This window comes from Trachurus japonicus, chromosome 3, assembly GCF_045865225.1.
Source record: "Trachurus japonicus isolate A0001 chromosome 3, Traja_1.0".
Lineage (NCBI taxonomy): Eukaryota > Metazoa > Chordata > Actinopteri > Carangiformes > Carangidae > Trachurus > Trachurus japonicus.
Window position 1 is genome coordinate 29,141,942 of NC_140909.1, and position 20,064 is coordinate 29,162,005.

General features: G+C 40.5%; 1 protein-coding gene across 1 annotated transcript; it reads right to left on the reverse strand.

Annotated features, from left to right (window-relative positions):
* Positions 1–10,343: 10,343 nt before the first annotated feature.
* LOC146990116 (E3 SUMO-protein ligase ZBED1-like) lies at positions 10,344–11,675 on the reverse strand. Its single transcript, XM_085773132.1, has 5 exons — positions 11,545–11,675; positions 11,196–11,427; positions 10,965–11,105; positions 10,798–10,872; positions 10,344–10,715 (listed from the first exon to the last, which is right to left on the reverse strand). The coding sequence occupies exons 1-5, from the start codon at positions 11,673–11,675 to the stop codon at positions 10,344–10,346; spliced, it is 951 nt and encodes a 316-aa protein (XP_085629258.1).
* Positions 11,676–20,064: the final 8,389 nt, after the last annotated feature.

The window sequence follows — 20,064 nt, forward strand, 5'->3', positions numbered from 1 at the left end:
GTATGATAGTAAGTGTGTGTGACTATACTAGTAAGTGTGTGTGACTATACAAGTGTGTGTGAGAGAGTATGATAGTAAGTGTGTGTGACTAAACTAGTGTGTGTGAGAGAGTATGATAGTAAGTGTGTGTGACTAAACTAGTGTGTGTGAAAGAGTATGACAGTAAGTGTGCGTGACTATACTAGTGTATGTGAGAGAGTATGATAGTATGTGTGTGTGTGTGTGTGTAACTATAGTAGTAAGTGTGTGTGACTATACTAGTGTATGTGAGAGAGTATAATAGTATGTGTGCGTGACTATACTAGTGTTTGTAAGAGAGTATGATGTAACATGTGAGAGCAAATATGCATTATTTCCTAAACGGCCTCTCATAGTAAACAGCATCCAGTGGAATCAAAGTGGAACTAGCAGCTCTTCCATAGATGTCATCTCCATACTCTAAAACAGAGAAAAAATAGTGTCTCCAATTTTTTTCCTGTGGTGAGTAGGGAAACGGTGCTTATTTCTGTACAGAAAGCCAAGTATTGTTCTTAGTTTAGCAATGAGGGTGGTGATATGGTGCTTAAAATTAAGACAACTGTCCATCCAGATGCCAAGGTATTTGTAGTTGGAAAGAAAATTGTGGTTGCACAGCTTTTAAGGCTTCAGTAACTGGTTAAAGCCTTCAATATGAGGCAATATTCGCATTTCTATAGTGTTTGCCCTTTTTTGTTCTGAAACTTGTCTTAAAAAGGTGTTATAAGTGCTTACAAGTATTAATAGTCTCATTATAATATAGTTAATAGCAGACTATAAGAGATTTATAATAACTTACTGTTTGTTGATGCTTAAGAACATTAATAAAATCTTCATGAGTATCTTATAATTGTTCATAATAACATTACAAACACATTGAGTGTAGCCCAACCATGATGTCTTTGTCATGCCTTTATTTTTTGTTTGATTTATTAACATTAACATACTACTTTATTGCTCATCTATTATAAGTTAACTATGCACTTGTTTACAGTTAACTATGCTTTTTGCAGGTACTGGATCTAAAGCGAGAACAATGTCTTATTAAGGCTGATAAATCGTTTATTGTGCATTATTATGCCCTTATTATCAGTTAACTATGCACTTGTTAACAGTTAACTATGCTTTTTGCAGGTACTGGATCTAAAGCGAGAACAATGCCTTATTAAGTCTAATAAATCTTTTGTTATGCATTTATTAATGTTTAACAATGATTTTCACATCTTCCACATCTGTAGTGAACAATACATGTGGTCAAGGTTGATAAAATGTAAATAAAAGATTGCATAGTAATACAAATGTTTCAACAGTGAAGCCCAACACTGTTTTATTCATTGCTGTCAAGTAAAGAGACATTATACTAAAAATGTATAAAAATCAAAATCACCTAAAACAGATATCTGAAAGCACCTTTAAAACATTTAGGCATATTATACAAGACATAATTTTACTCCAAAAAGTGCAATTTTGCAAAGTGCAACATGATTTTTATACTTAAAATGTATAAAAATAAAAATAACCTAAAACAGGTGTTTGAAAAAAAAAGTACACTTTTATTTATTTATTTATTTTAATTCCATTGAACATTTAACGTTTAAACAGTTTACAAAGCAGCTGCTCTTTTGCACTCTTGTTTGCATCAGAAGCAATTCCCTCTTCCACTTCTTCTTGCCATCATCTGAGGTTGAGGAGCTTGAGGACAGTCTGAGGAGGGTTCGGTAGAGAATGAGGACAGAGGAAATTTACATCTGAGTTTTCATAATGACATTTTTTTTTTAATGTAAAAAAAATTAAAATAAAAGTCTTGATATATCCTGCAATAACACTTTACAGTTGAATTTTCAAGCATTTTAAATAGAGTCTTAAAGCAGATATCAGTGGAATGTTTTTGTTAATATAAGTCCTAAATAGTCCTATTTTCCGTCAGCAATCACTTACATGAAGTATTTCAGCCTAAACACGAGTCTCTCCGTCACTCTGCTCTGCTGTAACCCGAGGAGAAAATTTTCCTTGTGGGATACAAGTGTTATCCAATGAGGGGAGAGAACGGCATGAAGGGCTGTGTGTGCAGCCAAGGGATGCGCGTGAATGTGGTGACGTAGCACGAGGACCAATTGATGCCTGACAAGGGCGGGGGCTGCTAACTCATGGTGCGTTCAAGGAAACTCGTACTTTGTGTTTTTCCTTCCTGTGAAGTCATACCAGTTCGATCTGGTACGAGTTCACGGGTCGGAAGTTACGAGTGGCCGTTATAGAGAACTTTCACAGACAACAGGACGGTAAAAACACGAGCTACGGGTTACCTGGAACGCTACCAAGTCGTAGTTGTGACTTGAAGCTGTAACTTACGGTTTCAAAAGCCTGCCTTGAACACAGCATTAGCCGAAACGGCCGTGCCGCTGTTATCTGCTTTAATGTAGCACATTTCTTTAAACTCAAACTCAAATCACTGTGCTGAATGTAGCTACACAGCAGTAAGTAGGCTATCATGTACAGAAAAGTGTCAAGAACATATCAGACAGTGCACAACTAAAGAGAGAAGCTATATATTTCGACCATGTACACTGTATGTATATAAGCCTAGCTGGAGACAAAATTAACTACATTATTTTAATATAAAAACTTTCTCACAGAGGAGCGCTTCCGTAGGGCAGCAACAGTCATAAGGCGGCTAGGTCTACACTAGCTTCGGCTAACGTTAGCTATGCATGTTTGAGTTTGTACTAACTAGTTAGCAGCAGTGAAACTTACCAGAAGAGTCATCTTCCGTCTCACGACGCTTCCTCTTGTCAGCTGCTTCTTTTCGAGGCCCAGAATGGGTTTGAATTCTACTCGGGGGCAAAAGTGTTGGGGCAACTAACCTCCACGTGTGTAGCAACCAAAAACGTAATAACGGCCAATAACGTAATAACAGCCAATAACGTAATAATTTTGGCCATTTTAAATGTAATAAAGCCAATAATGTAATAACATGCCAATAATGTAATAAAACTTTTGAGCCAATAACGTAATAACATTTTGCCAATAATGTAATAAGTTATTGTAATAAGTTATTACATTATTGGCTGGTTATTCCGTTATTGGTCTAGTATTAAAAAAAACCTTTGACAATGTAATAACTGGTGCCGATAATGTAATAATACATAAATATGACTGCAGTTCTTTGAAATAAAAGGCTTTTTTGTGCAGTTTGCTAATCAAAAATAGGTATAGTGGATGACATAGTCGTCATATTTATTCATCCAAGATGTACTATCTTTCACCTCTCTCTCTCTCTCACTTCTACCATGCTTAGTGATATGTTTGCAAACGGAAGAAGTAAGCATTGGAGGCTATCAACAACCTCTAAAACATAACCAAACTTGTGTATTGAATGGTCCCATTTGGATAAAGTGACATTTCAATGTTTTTTGTTTTTTCTACAGTGATGATAAAGCAGCTTTAAGGCCCTTTCACACCGCGGACGTAACGAATAAACGACACGAAATTGCGAAATATTCGCGGCCAAATATTTCGCATCAAAACCATTCACACCGGCGGCGACGCGAATATGCGACAGATGTGACGATTAGATTCCAAAGTTTCGCTTTGCGACGGGAGGTTCTTCGCCTCCACGTCATTTCTTTAATCTGTTAATTATCCCTCATGTATTCGCTACGTTATGCCGCTGTCGTCTTGTTACCAACTTTACTCAACACAGCAGCAGCTCACTGTCTGATCACTGATCAATATCTGATATGAACACACTATTGCTATTTCTCCTCCTCCTCTCCTCTTTCCACTTACCCCCCTCCTCCTCCTCTTCCTCTCCTTCTCCTCCTCTTCCTCTCCTCCTCCTCCTCCTCCTCTTCTCTTCTCCTCCTCTTCCTCTCCTCCTCTCTTCTCCTCCTCTTCCTCTCCTCCTCCTCTCTTCTCCTCCTCTTCCTCTCCTCCTCCTCCTCTCTTCTCCTCATCTTCCTCTCTCCTCCGAGACACAGGTTATTTATTGTTTACATTAGCGGCCAAGCACGTGTCCATGCGCCCGCATGTCCGTGTGTGTGTGTGTGTGTGCGCGTGTGCATGTGCGTGTGTCTGTGTGTGTGTGTACGTGCCCAGAGAGACGGCAGGTGGAGGCTGACTGGCAGAGATCAGAGCAAAGACGGTGAACAACTTATTTTTCCTGTGAGAGACTGTGGCGGCCCGAGACTGTGCGGCCACCGTCTGTTATGGGAAACAGCTGTGTGTGTTCTGACGTGAGGGATGTGACGTACCTCCTTTTCACGGCACATGATTGGTTGATGCGTTTATTCGCCGGGCGAAAGCTCGGAAAAATCGACCGCACGACGAAAAAAAATTATGTCGCATTTTCGCCGCGACACATTCGCGGTCGGTGTGAAAGGACCCGTGATGAAAACCGGGGTTCGAAAAAAAATATTAATGCGCGAATTATTCGCGCGAAAAATACGTCTCCGGTGTGAAAGGGCCTTTAGGTTCTACATTAAAGCAGATAACAGCGGCACGGCCGTTTCGGCTAATGCTGTGTTCAAGGCAGGCTTTTGAAACCGTAAGTTACAGCTTCAAGTCACAACTACGACTTGGTAGCGTTCCAGGTAACCCGTAGCTCGTGTTTTTACCGTCCTGTTGTCTGTGAAAGTTCCCTATAACGGCCACTCGTAACTTCCGACCCGTGAACTCGTACCAGATCGAACTGGTATGACTTCACAGGAAGGAAAAACACAAAGTACGAGTTTCCTTGAACGCACCATGAGTTAGCAGCCCCCGCCCTTGTCAGGCATCAATTGGTCCTCGTGCTACGTCACCACATTCACGCGCATCCCTTGGCTGCACACACAGCCCTTCATGCCGTTCTCTCTCCTCATTGGATAACACTTGTATCCCACAAGGAAAATTTTCTCCTCGGGTTACAGCAGAGCAGAGTGACGGAGAGACTCGTGTTTAGGCTGAAATACTTCATGTAAGTGATTGCTGACGGAAAATAGGACTATTTAGGACTTATATTAACAAAAACATTCCACTGATATCTGCTTTAATACTGTGAAAGTCTAAAGGTAGATGTTTGTATTGCTCCATACAGTATAAAGGTAGTTTTTTTTTGTTTTTTTTTACAGTTGTGAATGAAAAAACTACCTTTATACTTTCACAGTATAAATATAGAACCTATGTTGCTTTATTATCACTGTAAAAAAAAAAAAAAAAAACCCATCAAAATGTCACTTTATCCAACACGGGACCTTTAAAGCAGAAGTAAGTGATATATTTGTGTTAATATAAGTCTTAAATAGTTATATCTTCCGACAGCAATCACTTACATAGAGTGTTTGGTCTGAAACACGGGTCTGTCAGTCACTCTGCTCTGCTCTGAGTCAAGGAGAAAACATTTATCGTATCCTACAGTTTTTATCCAATGAGGAGAGAGAACGGCATGCAGGGCTGTGTGTGCAGCCAAGGGACGCCGTGAATGTGGCGACGTAGGGACGAGGACTGTTATGGTGCGTTCAAGGAAACTCGTATTTTGCCGACCGTGAAGTCGTACCAGTTCGATCTGGTACGAGTTCACCGGTCGGAAGTTACGAGTTATAGTTATACGTTATAGTGACTTTCACCGGTAAAACAGGTCGGAAAAACACGAGTGGGTTGCCTGGAACGCTACAAAGTCGTAAGTTGTGACTTGAAGCTGTAATTTACGATTTCAAAAGCCTGCCTGGAACGCAGCATTAGCGAAAACGACCGGACCACTTACTTCTGCTTTAAGCTCAAATTCAAATAGAAAGAGAATGGTAAAACCAAATCAACTCCATTGCTCTTCCGAGCCATGCTGGGATTATCACATTTCACATGGTTTGTCTGAGGCAGGAAGTTATACATGACTGAAACATAAACTGGCTGGCAGACACCATTCAATACACAAGTTTGGTTATGTTTTAGAGGTTGTTGATAGCCTACAATGCTTACTTCTTCCGTTTGCAAACATATCATTAAGCATGGTAGAAGTGAGAGAGAGAGGTGAAAGATATGAGAGTACATATCTTGGATGAATAAATATGACGACTATGTCATCCACTTACCTATTTTTGATTAGCAAACTGCACAAAAACTGCAAAAACCCCTTTTATTTCCAAGAACTGCAGTCATATTTATGTATTATTACATTATTGACACCAGTTATTACCAGCCAATAATGTAATAAATTTTGGCAAAAAGTTATTACGTTATTGGCTCAAAAGTTTTATTACATTATTGGCACGTTATTACATTATTGGCTTTAAAAAAAAAAAAACGAAAGACGTAGAATAATCACTCAACAGACTGAGAAAAAGCAGAAAAGAAGCGGTCCCTCAAAAACACTGGAAGGAGTAAGAAAACAAAAAGTGACTTTGCCAGGCACACAAAACAAACTCAAAAAACTGATTTTTGAAGGTAGTTAGACCAAAAAAACTTTAAATCCTAATTAAATAGGCTACCTTCAGGGGGAAAAAAAACATGAAAAAAATCGAATCTGTCACCAGATGAAGCTGACAAAGAAGAGGGTCAGAGACAATGCCTTGAGGTCTGTGAACGAAACAATCGCTTAGTAAATGTTTCAAGTGAGAAGAAACTGTGCAGGAGTCTGCTCTTCTCCTCCAACGCACCTTTCTGAAAACTGGTGTGCAAAGTTTTTTACTTAAGATGTGTAAGTTGTGAAAATCAAATGCATAATAAAAGATTTATCAGCCTTAATAAGACATTGTTCTCGCTTTAGATCCAGTACCTGCAAAAAGCATATAGTTAACTGATAATAAGGGAATAATAATGCACAACTAGAAAATTTCCTCTCGGGAAATTTTGAATGGGCCACGGGGCTACTGCCGGTTGTGCCATCTCTGTCAACATGGGAATCAAACCCACGATCTTAAGGTCAAGACAGAGCTGATCAGACAGACACATGATCATCTTTCTATAAGCACTGATATGGAGGAGCTGTAATCACATTAGGTTAACTGTGTGTGTGTGTGTGTGTGTGTTTATCTTGTGTAATAGGGCCAGGACTCAATTAAAACAATTAATCTAATTAATTAGAGGCTTTGTAATTAATTAATCGCAATTAATTGCATTTTAATCGCATATAAATATTTGACCTGAGAACAGTGAGAAGCATTTTTTTCACATGGATTTTAGTATACCATTGAATGACTGAATAGCTTAAAGCAGAAGTAAGTGATATATTTGTGTTAATCTAAGTCTTAAATAGTTGTATCTTCCGACAGCAATCACTTCTATAGAGTGTTTGGTCTGAAACACGGGTCTGTCAGTCACTCTGCTCTGCTCTGAGCCCAGGAGAAAACTTTCCTTGTATCCTACAAGTTTTATCCAATGAGGAGAGAGAACGGCATAAAGGGGCAGTCCTCTCTGTGTGTGCAGCCAAGGGATGCGCCTGAATGTGGTGACGTAGGGACGAGGATCAATAGATCCATGACGAGGGCGGGGGCTGCTAACTCCATCTGCTGACAAGACGTTATGGTGCGTTCAAGGCAACTCGTAACTCGTGTTTTTCCGACCTGTGAAGTCGTACCAGTTCGATCTGGTACGAGTTCACGGGTCAGAAGTTACGAGTGGCCGTTATAGTGACTTTCACAGGTAAAACAGGTCGGAGAAACACGAGTGGGTTGCCTGGAACGCTACAAAGTCGTAAGTCGTGACTTGAAGCTGTAATTTACGGTTTCAAAAGCCTGCCTGGAACGCAGCATTAGCCAAAACCACCGGATCGCTTACTTCTGCTTTAAGCAACAAAACATTGTTTTTTTTTTCAAGGTGGTACTTAACCAGCCTCGTAAACCCGCCTCTCCCGGAACTGCATTTCATTTCATTCTGAGGGAGAGTCTGGCCTCATCCCCATTCTAAGCGTCTGGGGTGGGCAGGAGCTGGGCGGGAGTAGTAGCAAAGACGGTTTTAATATCTTTGGTAGTAGCGTTGACAGACAACCCCATTCAGCCAATCAGCAAGTTGGTGTAGTGACGGGGCGTTACACCAGTCGGTCCCTGATTGGCCAACGTGCTGTGTCAATGACAGCGGGCAACGCTGATTGGCTCGGCCTTCTGAGGGTTTCAGTCCAAACGCTTAGAATGGGGATGAGGCCAGACTCTCCCTCAGAATGAAATGAAATGCAGTTCCGGGAGAGGCTGGTTTACGAGGCTAGTACTTAACCAAGACCAACATGCAAATTATCGATTAATTCATTAATCGATATTTGATACAGATTTAAATGGTCTTTCCTGCCAATACACTATGATGATTACTGTAGTATTTAACTAGGCTACATAAATCACAGTAGCATAAACTGATTTGTTGAACGGACCAGGTGATGGGCTGACTGGTCCTGTCTAACTTTTGTGTACTGGGTGCCATTGTGCAGGGTGTTAAGGCAGCCTTCCTCCACTGCAGTCCCTATGGTCCTGGACCCTCTGGCTGGTGGGGTGGGCTGCTTTCAGCTGGGGGGGACTCTATCAGCTGCTCCCACGAGAGGCATTTGACGCATTTGACACCAACAAGGTTTAACTTTAAAACCAGATTAAATCATGGTTTAAGTTTAAATTCTGTCGCACGTTAACTGTGTTTTAATCACATGAAGGTGTGTGTGTGTTTGTGTTTGTGTGTGTGTGTGTGTGTGTGTGTGTGTGACTGTAATCACATGAAGCTGGCTCTAGAGTCTGTGTGTGTGTGTGTGTGACTGACTTGTATGGGAGAAATTTTGGGACTTTATTATCCACATATATGTGAGTAGAAATCAATACAAATATGACCGGATTTACAAATGTATATATAATTAATATAAATGTACATACATATGTGAGTAGAAATCAATACAAATATGACCGGATTTACAAATGTATATATAATTAATATAAATGTACATACATACATACATTTCCCTGCTAGGGATGAATAAAGTATTCTCTATTCTCTATTCTATTCTATTCTATTTGTAAATATATTTTCGAGATTTTAATATAAAATATGCTTGCCTTTTTGTGTGCAGTCGTACAGTCTGCATTTGTGAATATATTTTATATATTTGTGGATCTCTGTTGTGCTCTCGTGTCTACGGCGTAATTTTGACACACTCCTACTGTGCTGCAAGATGCACAAACAAATGCATGCCGATTTGAATGTGAAGAACGGCAAAGCCCTCAATTCACGGAATGTCCACCAGATGGCAGTGTTGCGCAGGTACAACCAAAGCAAGCTACTTGAGCTATTTAATCCGTGTATCATTCGTTCATTCGTTTTTCAAAATAAAACCAAAAATAAGAAAACGAAAAAACAACTCTTTTTCTCAGTATTCGTTTCCAAAACGAAAATGAAAAACGGATAACGACTCGTTTTTTCAGTTTTCGATTTTATGCTCAAATGAATAATGGAAAAAAACGGATAACGAGCGTTTCTCGTTTCATGTTTCATGCAATTTTGATCTGAAGTGCAATGAGCCGGAAATGACCGTGATCCGGAAGTGACAGTCTCTGCCTTTACTGCTAGAGCCCGCAAAGTAAAGGATAATGTATAGTTCGGAACCTGAAGGGGTTTATTTCTCCATAACAACCGACCAACTATACATTATCCTGCTTATTACACGGTTTACGAGTGAAATTAATTTGAAACATATGTTGATCAAAATACATGTCAGCCCGAGTCAAAACGTAACCTGTACTGACGTAATTGACTATATTCATGGAGACCACTGACACCTGCGTGATTGAGTGGCTCACAGAGGTAGACAGGTAGTTTCTGATGTATGGACTTTTGCTGAAGCAGGATCGAGTCCGGCTCCACGCGAATATGTGAAGATTATTTTTTCTTCACTTTATTTTTTTTCATGTGGCTGGTACGTAGTGCTCACTCACAGCAGCATATTCGCTGCAGTAGATGTGAACTGCTTGAAACTCGCTGTTACTGTAATATGTTGTGTTGTGACGGAAGCGCAAAACAGCTGCAGCTAGGGATGGGTATTGATAAGATTTTTGCGATTCCGATTCCATTTTCGATTCTGCTAAACGATTCGGTTCTTTATCGATTCTCTTATCGATTCTCATTTGGAAAAAAGGAGAACAAACAGGTCAATTAGAATCAACTTTAGTTCAGTTAGAAGTAACATGATGACTTTACAAACTGTCTTGAGGTATAATAATAATAAAATAAATATTCTTGTATGTAGAAATTAACAACATACAATACAATATAAGTTATTCTGTGGCAAATACAAGAATGGCCAGTAACATCCAGTAACATTTTTCTAATAGCCAGTGACGAATTCAGTCAAACTCAATGGAACTGTGCATTATTACAGCTATGACATATTAACAATTCTTCTGCAGAAAAATGAGCATGTCTGCTTTTTCAGGCAGAATGCGTGATCTCTCGGGACTTATGGTGTCTCCAGCTGTGGAGAACACCCTCTCAGACGGGGTGGAGGACGCCTGCACACACAGAAACCCTTCAGCCAGTCTTGACAGCAGGGGCAGAGTGTCTCTCTTGTTCCACCACCATAGGGTGGCGTTATCTTTGCAGGGGACGGGGGGCAGGCTTCTATACAGCTGGAGCTCCTGATCCACTCTCTGGGCCAGGGAAAGAAGGGGCTGTCGTTGTTGGAATGCCTGCAGCTCGTTGTCCTCCTCTTCAAAGAGTTCCTCCAAGGCTGTCTTTTTCTGCTTTACTGGTGGCGGCAGTGCCTGAAATTAAATGGACATAAAAGGAAAAAATCACTCAATAATCCATGACATCTAAATGATCATCTCAATGAGCTAAACTTACATAGTCTTCTTCTTCTTCCTCCTTCTCCTCTTCATCTTCGCACCCCTCCCTCTGTGTCTCTCCTTGCTCTGGGAGCTTGAGAAGAAAGTGACAAATAACTTTTAGTACGACAGAGCCATAGCTGAAAGGTCTCACTCTCACAATGGAAATGTGCTACAATCAACGACATTGTCAAATTCAGATACCTCATCTGCTGCTGCCACTGCTGCTTCCTTGATCCTGTCCCAGACTTCATCCTTATCCACTTTGGATTTAAATCTGGGGTCTAAGATGGTTGCCTCCTCCAGGAATCTCTGGATATCAGCTTCCTTAAATTTCAAAAAGGAGGAAAATATATCATCACCCTTAAGTATTTATAACTGTCATTTTATTTATGATAAATAAATCATCAATTGTACCTGGTAGCGTTTGGAAAGATCTTTCCAAATGTTCTCCTTGATGCTCCTTGTGAAGGCAGAGTCATCTTCCTGCACGGTGTAGTGTTGCTGTAGCTTTTGCAGGATGGGCAAAATCTCACCACAGGTTGGACTTTTGTCACTGGAGACTGCTAGTGTGGAGGTGTAATGCTTTCGCATGAGCAGCACAAACTCCTCTGCTTTTCTTAAGTCCTCATTGCCCATTTTGGCCAGTCTGCAATATAAACAAAACAAAAACACAAAAGATATATGTTGCGTAAACAAACAAAAACAAAACCTGAGTCCAAGTTTAAAATAAGCCACATTATCATTATTTTTCAATATTTCTCACCTTTCCTTCTCCATGGGCTTTCTTATCCGTGGGTCTATGGCTGCAGCCTGGATGGCAGGAAACTGCTCGCAGAATCTCTCAATCATCAAATATAGAGAGTTCCATCTGGTCTTAACATCCAGGAGGAGCATGTGCTTGGGCAGCTCTGAAGGGTAACACATACACAACTTAAATGCTTATGTAATATTATGAATTTAATTTGATCATGATCTAATAATTTACATGTACACATTTCTATGTTGCCTGCAATGTAAAGAAAGTATCTTACTGAGTAGTTCTTGCTTCTCCTTAAGGACCACTTTTGCCATGTGGGACCTCTTCATCCATACAATCACAGAGCGAATTCTTGCTGCCCAGTTGGAAATTGCAGTGCAGTTGTACAGCTTCTGAGCTCCAATGTTCAGGGTATGGGCAAAACATGGAAACTTGACAATCTGTAGCTTTTTCACAGCTACATCCATGTTTGCCGCATTATCAACTGTGGCTGCCACAACCTTCTGTCTGACACCATACTCCTCCAAGATCTCATCAATCTCCTCTGCTACAGCTGTCCCTGTCTGTGCTTGGTACACTGCTTTGGTTTTCAGGACTTTTTCTTGAGCCTGGCCATTCCTGACATAATGCAACGTCACTGTGAGGTAATGATCTTGACTAAAACTTGTCCAGCCATCAGCAGTGATGGCTGCCTTCAACACATGTTTCAGCTCAGAGATCAGATTTCCCTTTTCAACAGCATACCAAGCAGGGACCAAGTTGTTAGTTATGCTGTCTCTGTTTGGTGCTTTGTACTTAGGGTTGAGAATCTTTGTCATCTCCCTAGAAAATATATAATGGGAATGACTGAGTGAAACATCTGGTTAGAGGACAAAATTCAACTTTGACATTCTCTGACTTAGCATGCAATTGAACACATACACCTACCGAAATTCAGGGGCATCTACTGTGGCAAATGGGTGCAAGCCTTTGACAACAAACTTTGTCACTGCTCGGTGACATTCATCTACCCTCGCCTGGGTCATAGCTTTCCCTGCCTCCGTGAAAAGAGGGGCTACAGGTAGACATGCACTGCCAGCCTCTGAGCCAGTCAGCCCCTTGTCACGGTCATTTTCTAAATTAAATGCATGAGAAGAAGACATTCATTTAATGTTAACTGTTAGTAATAGCAGGTTTTACAACGAGGCAAATGGCGCTAACATGATAGGCAGTGTTGTTACCTGCGGTATTAACAGCAGAGGAGGACATGCTAACGTTGCTGCTGCTGCTGCTGGGTTGAGAATCACTCCGGAGCGTATCGAAAACGCGACATTCATTCAAAGTTATCGCATGCTGTGTGCGCAAATGTTTCTGCATATTGGTAGTATTTCCTCCCGTTGATGAAATATCCACTTTGCAAATATTGCAAGTTACCCTGTCGTCACCCTTTCTCGTGAAATGTAACCACACTTTCGAGCGTTTGTACCGCTTGGGTGCCATGTTGCCGACTGCACTGGACTGGACGTCGCTACGCACGTTGCGTACCTATCTTGCGTAAGCTACGCAACGTGCGTGGTGACGTCATTCGCGCCCGCTCGGAATCGATAAGGGAATCGTTTACAAAACTGGCAAACGATTCCAAGGAATCAAAACAGTCGGAACCGGTTCTCAACAAGAACCGGTTTTCGATACCCATCCCTAGCTGCAGCTGTTCCGTACGGTAACCAGTTAAATCAGAAACCAGTTGGGCCATAACACCGGCCAGATGCTGCTCTCTGATTGGTCCATCGCTGCGACCGTCGTCAAGTATAACAGACCGCTGCTAGGGACGCTGCTCTGATCAGCTCAGCTAGGAAAAGAGAAACTATGCAGGATATTTACCTTTTACCGTCATTAAACAGCTTCGGACTAATTGTGATTTTAGATGTGTGATGAAATGACTTGTAACTTGTTACAAGCAGAGTGGAGGCTGCTTCCACGTCGTGGCTGGAAACCAAACCTGCTGATCAGAGCCTGATCCATAGACTGTATAAAAAGCTCTGACCCGGTGTCAGCTCTCCTCTCGTCCCGGTGGCACCGCGAGTCCGCGACACAAACGCACCCCGTAAACAGTAAATCTCTTGTTTATGACAGATACCACTACACACATTGTAACACTGTATAAATCAATCGATCCACTGATTGATTATCAAAATTCCATACAACCTGTCGGGGTTTATTTATCGCGAATATGCTGCTGTGAGTGAGCACTACGTACCAGCCACATGAAAAAAAATAAAGTGAAGAAAAAATAATCTTCACATATTCGCGTGGAGCCGGACTCGATCCTGCTTCAGCAAAAGTCCATGCATCAGAAACTACCTGTCTACCTCTGTGAGCCACTCTATCACACAGGTGTCAGTGGTCTCCATGAAAGTCAATTACGTCAGTACAGGTTACGTTTTGACTCGGGCTGACATGTATTTTGATCAACATATGTTTCAAATTAATTTCACTCGTAAACCGTGTAATAAGCAGGATAATGTATAGTTGGTCGGTTGTTATGGAGAAATAAACCCCTTCAGGTTCCGAACTATACATTATCCTTTACTTTGCGGGCTCTAGCAGTAAAGGCAGAGACTGTCACTTCCGGATCACGGTCATTTCCGGCTCATTGCACTTCAGATCAAAATTGCATGAAACATGAAACGAGAAACGCTCGTTATCCGTTTTTTTCCATTATTCATTTGAGCATAAAATCGAAAACTGAAAAAACGAGTCGTTATCCGTTTTTCATTTCAGTTTTGGAAACGAATACTGAGAAAAAGAGTTGTTTTTTCGTTTTCTTATTTTTGGTTTTATTTTGAAAAACGAATGAACGAATGATACACGGACCTACACGGATTTAATAGCTCAAGTAGCTTGCTTTGGTTGTACCTGCGCAACACTGCCATCTGGTGGACATTCCGTGAATTGAGGGCTTTGCCGTTCTTCACATTCAAATCGGCATGCATTTGTTTGTGCATCTTGCAGCACAGTAGGAGTGTGTCAAAATTACGCCGTAGACACGAGAGCACAACAGAGATCCACAAATATATAAAATATATTCACAAATGCAGACTGTACGACTGCACACACAAAGGCAAGCATATTTTATATTAAAATCTCGAAAATATATTTACAAATGTATGTACATTTATATTAATTATATATACATTTGTAAATCCGGTCATATTTGTATTGATTTCTACTCACATATGTATGTACATTTATATTAATTATATATACATTTGTAAATCCGGTCATATTTGTATTGATTTCTACTCACATATATGTGGATAATAAAGTCCCAAAATTTCTCCCATAGACTTGACACATAGTTAGTTAGTAGCTGCATCCTGTGTCAGTCTGATTTAGCTGTGTCTGTGTTTATAAACATTTAAACGAGCGCCAGGTGGATTGTTTATGAAGTTAACGAGCTCTGGCCTGAGGATCACAGAGGTTACCACGGCGATAGGGGCCCCCGCAGGCTGAGACAGACAGAAACGTGGAGAAAAAGAGCCATTTTCTGCCTCTGCACCGGTCTCACATTTAGGCTAATCACATGAAGTTACCTGTGTGTGTGTGTGTGTAATCACATGAAGTTTCCTGTGTGTGTGTGTGTGTGTGTGTGTATAATCACATGAAGTTACCTGTGTGTGTGTGTGTGTATAATCACATGAAGTTACCTGTGTGTGTGTGTGTGTGTGTGTGTGTGTGTATAATCACATGAAGTTACCTGTGTGTGTGTGTGTGTGTAATCACATGAAGTTACCTGTGTGTGTGTGTGTGTGTGTGTGTGTGTGTGTGTGTGTGTGTATAATCACATAAAGTTACCTGTGTGTGTTAGAGTGTGGGAGAGGAGTGTATGTGGGTATTTGTATGTTACCTGTGTGTGTGTGTGTGTGTGTGTGTGTGTGTGTGTGTGTGTGTGTGTGTGTGTGTGCGTGTGTGTGTGTGACTATGAGCTGCATCCTGTGTCAGTCTGATTTAGCTGTGTCTCTGTTTATAAACATTTAAACGAGCGCCAGGTGGATTGTTTATGAAGTTAACGAGCCCCCGCAGGCTGAGACAGACAGAAACGTGGAGAAAAAGAGCCATTTTCTGCCTCTGCACCGGTCTCACATTTAGGCTTAGCATGACAAAACGGTAACTCCTATCAGAACAAAACACAGATCAACGTTGCTCTAAGGACTTACTGAAAATTTTGGTACGATTTGGTGTTTCTACAGTAAATATTTTGGCGACGCTGGCAGTTTTAAAACATCAGGCCGTTCTGCTTCTCTCAGAAAATATTTGTATTGGAGTCAATGAGGAGCAGAGACAGACGTGGCCGCACTTAGAGGCTCAGAGTTTAAATTCTGTAAGTCACTCTGATATTTTGAGCAGATGATGAGATCGAGGATGAGCTCGTCTACAAACGTGGCGGAAATTATGTGTGTAGAGTGTAAATTGTGGCCGTTTGGAGTTTGGAAAGAGAAATAATCTGGAGTTTTTCTGGCATCTCTCCCACTCTAACCGATGATGTCACGCACTCTGACACGAACATTCCGTGCAATACACACACATTATAATCTCATAATTTCTCCAAAAATGATCATGGTCATTGATCGGGGATTGATCAAAAACTATATTACCTATCAAAACGTGGAGTAATACACCAATACACAAGACTTGTGTCTACTGTTTAAAGTTTAAATGGAGTCTCTAGGTGAAAGTATGCCTGAGCAGTAGACGTTTGTTAAACTCCAATGATTGGTCTTTTTCGCTCTTTTTTTCCCGCCCGTCCCATTGACTTCAATGCAAAATTTTGCACAGTTTTTCGCGACTTACGTCGCGAAAAATTCGTAGACTGTTGAGAAAAGTAATAGCACACCGATCCCGATCAATCATTGGGCGATCAACCGGGCACTGGTCCCTGCAGCTATTTCATAGCTGTTGGGACCAGTGCCCGGTGCGATTGCCCGTGGCCCTAATAAATCAAACAAAAAATAAAGGCATGACAAAGACATCATGGTTGGGCTACACTCAATGTGTTTGTAATGTTATTATGAACAATTATAAGATACTCATGAAGATTTTATTAATGTTCTTAAGCATCAACAAACAGTTAACAAGTTTCTTATAAGTTATTATAAATCTCTTATAGTCTGCTATTAACTATATTATAATGAGACTATTAATACATATATAGTCTTATAAGCGCATAATAATGTTAACTAGAAAATTTCCTCTGGGGAAACTTTGAAAGGCCCACGGGGCTACTGCCGGTTTTGCCATCTCTGTCAACATGGTAATCAAACCCACGATCTTTAGGTCAAGACAGAGCTGATCAAGGCAAGGCAAGGCAAGGCATCTTTATTTATATAGCGCATTTCATACCAAGGCAACTCAATGTGCTTTACATAAAGACAAAACATTAAAAAAAAAAAGAAGCATAAGACAGAATAAAAACAAACAAAACACTGAAAACAGAGTTAAAAGCAAGAGCAAATAAAAGTAAAATAAAAGAAAATAGATAAAGTTTTAAGTTCTCAGCTATAAGCACGTGAAAAGAGAAATGTTTTTAACCTGGATTTAAAAGTGCTTACAGTTGGGACTGATTTCAGTTCTGCTGGTAGTTTGTTCCAGTTGTGAGCAGCATAGCAGCTAAATGCTGCTTCACCATGTCTGGTCTGAACTCTGAGCTCCACTATCTGACCTGAGTCAGTAGATCTCAGAGCTCTACTAGGTTTATACTCTACTAACATGTCATTCATGTATTCTGGACCTAAACCATTCAGTGATTTGTAAACCAGTAGCAGAACTTTAAAATCTATTCTGTAGCTGACTGGGAGCCAATGTAAGGTCTTAAGAACTGGGGTGATGTGATCTGATCTCTTTGTTCTGGTTAAAACTCGAGCTGCAGCGTTCTGAATGAGCTGCAGCTGTTTGATGCTTTTTTGGGGGAGACCAGTCAGAAGACCATTACAGTAGTCTAGTCTACTGGAGATAAAAGCATGAATCAGCTTCTCCTGATCAGTTTGGGACATAAAACCCTTAATTCTGGATATGTTCTTAAGTTGATAAAAGGCTGATTTGGTGACTGATTTGATATGGCTGTTGAAGGTCAGATCTGAGTCTATCAGCACGCCAAGGTTTCGGACTTGGTCTTTAGTTTCTAAAGACAGTGACTCAAGATGTTTACTGACAGCAACCCTCTTCTCTTTATTTCCAAAAACAATGATCTCAGTTTTTTCTTGATTTAACTGAAGGAAATTTTGGCTCATCCAATTTTTGACTTGCTCTAAACAGTGACATAATGACTCTATTGGACTGCAGTCATCTGGAGACAGTGCAAGATATATCTGTGTGTCATCTGCATAACTATGATAGTTGACATTAGAGTTCTGTAGAATTTGACCCAAAGGCAGCATATACAGGTTAAACAGAAGGGGTCCAAGGACTGACCCCTGAGGAACTCCACATGTCATAGCCACTCGATCGGATTGATAACTACCAATGGTCACAAAATAACTCCGTTCCTCTAAGTAGGACCTGAACCATTTTAGGACTGTCCCGCTGAGTCCTGCCCAGGTTTCCAACCTGTCCAGCAGTATACTGTGATCCACAGTGTCAAACGCAGCACTGAGATCCAACATGACCAGAACTGACACCTTGCCTGAGTCAGTGTTCAACCTTATGTCATTTAACACTCTAATAAGAGCTGTTTCTGTACTGTGGTGAGGTCGGAAGCCTGATTTAAATTTGTCGAAGAGTCCACTGGAGTTCAAGAAGTTGCTGAGTTGATTAAAAACCACTTTCTCAACGATCTTGGCTATAAAGGGAAGATTTGAGATGGGTCTGTAATTGGTTAAAATGGTAGTATCCAATGTTCTCTTTTTTAAGAGTGGCTTGATGGCAGCTACTTTCAGGGGTTTAGGAAACGTGCCTGATTGAAGTGAGCAATTTATTATTTGTTGCAGATCTGTTTGGACAGAGCGTATAATAGTTTTAAAAAAAGTCAGATGGTATTGTGTCAAGACAACATGTCGATGTTTTAAGATGCTGAACTGTTTCTTCTAAGGTTTTATGGTCAACTGTATTAAACTCTGACATTACCGTTGATTTATTCCTAGGTGATTTTAGGGATTGCATCATTGTATTATTTTCCTGATTTGTGTTGATATTTAGCCTTATGGATTTGATTTTTTTCATTGAAGAAGTAAGCAAATTCATTGCATTTTTCTATGGAAAAGAGTTCTGAAGCTATCTCTTTTGGGGGGGTTGTAAGCTTATCAACCATAGCAAACAGAGCACGAGTGTTGTTGATGTTCTTATTAATCATTTCAGTAAAGTGTTGCTGTCTAGCCTTGAATAACCCATGGTTAAAATTACAAAGACTTTGTTTGTAGAGGTCATGGTGGATTTGAAGTTTAGTTTTTCTCCATTTACGCTCAGCTTTCCTGCATTCTGTTTTCAGAGCCTTTACCATCAAAGTGTTCCTCCATGGTGTTCTCTGTCTGGTCAAGGTCATCTTAGTTTTAAAAGGTGCAATGGTATCAATGACATTTGAGATTTTGCAGTTGAAATTATCCAGGAGTTCATCAACTGTCTCTGCACTCACAGTTGGTGACATGACTATAGCCTCCATAAACTTAACACTGGTATTCTCATTTATGAACCTTTTCCTAACAGATACAGAGGGTAACTGCATGTCCGGAGTTATCTGTAAGTCAAAGAACACACAGAAATGATCAGAAAGAGCCAAGTCCTTGATATCAACAGAAGTAATGTCAACACCTCTAGAGATAACCAGATCCAGAGTGTGGCCTCGGGTGTGTGTGGGCCCTTTCACATGTTGGGAGAGGCCAAAAGTGTCAAGAAGAGAGCAAAGTTCTTTGGCATTTGTGTCCATGTTATTGTCTATGTGAATGTTAAAATCCCCTGTTATGATAAAAAAGTTGTAGTCAGTGCAGATAACTGACAGCAGTTCGGCAAACTCATCAAAGAATTTTCCTGGGTATCTTGGTGGTCTGTAAATAATTAGGAAGAGAACTTTTGGATCCCCCTTTACTAAGAAACAGAGATATTCAAAAGAGCTAAAATCACCAAATATAGTTTCCTTGCACTGAAATACAGATTTAAAAATGGCAGCAACTCCCCCGCCTTTCTTACCACTTCGACACTTATTCATAAAACTGAAATTTGTTGGTGCAACCTCATTGAGGATGGTAGCACAGCTACATTCAGTCAGCCATGTTTCACTAAGAAGTAAGAAGTCTAGATTATAGGTCATAATGATGTCATTTACTAACAAGGATTTGTTGGCTAGTGATCTTATATTAAGTAGAGCTAACCTTGAGGAGATAACAGGAGACACTGGTGAGTTTCGAGGTTGACAAGCTATACTCACTAGATTGGTAGATTTAATTGAACCCTTTTTATTTCTCACCAGTTTGATCACTTTTCTGTTACCCATCACCACAGGGATTGAGAAAGCTGCCTGAACTCCATAGGGCCCTGACTTTTCCTGGGAAAGAACATTCT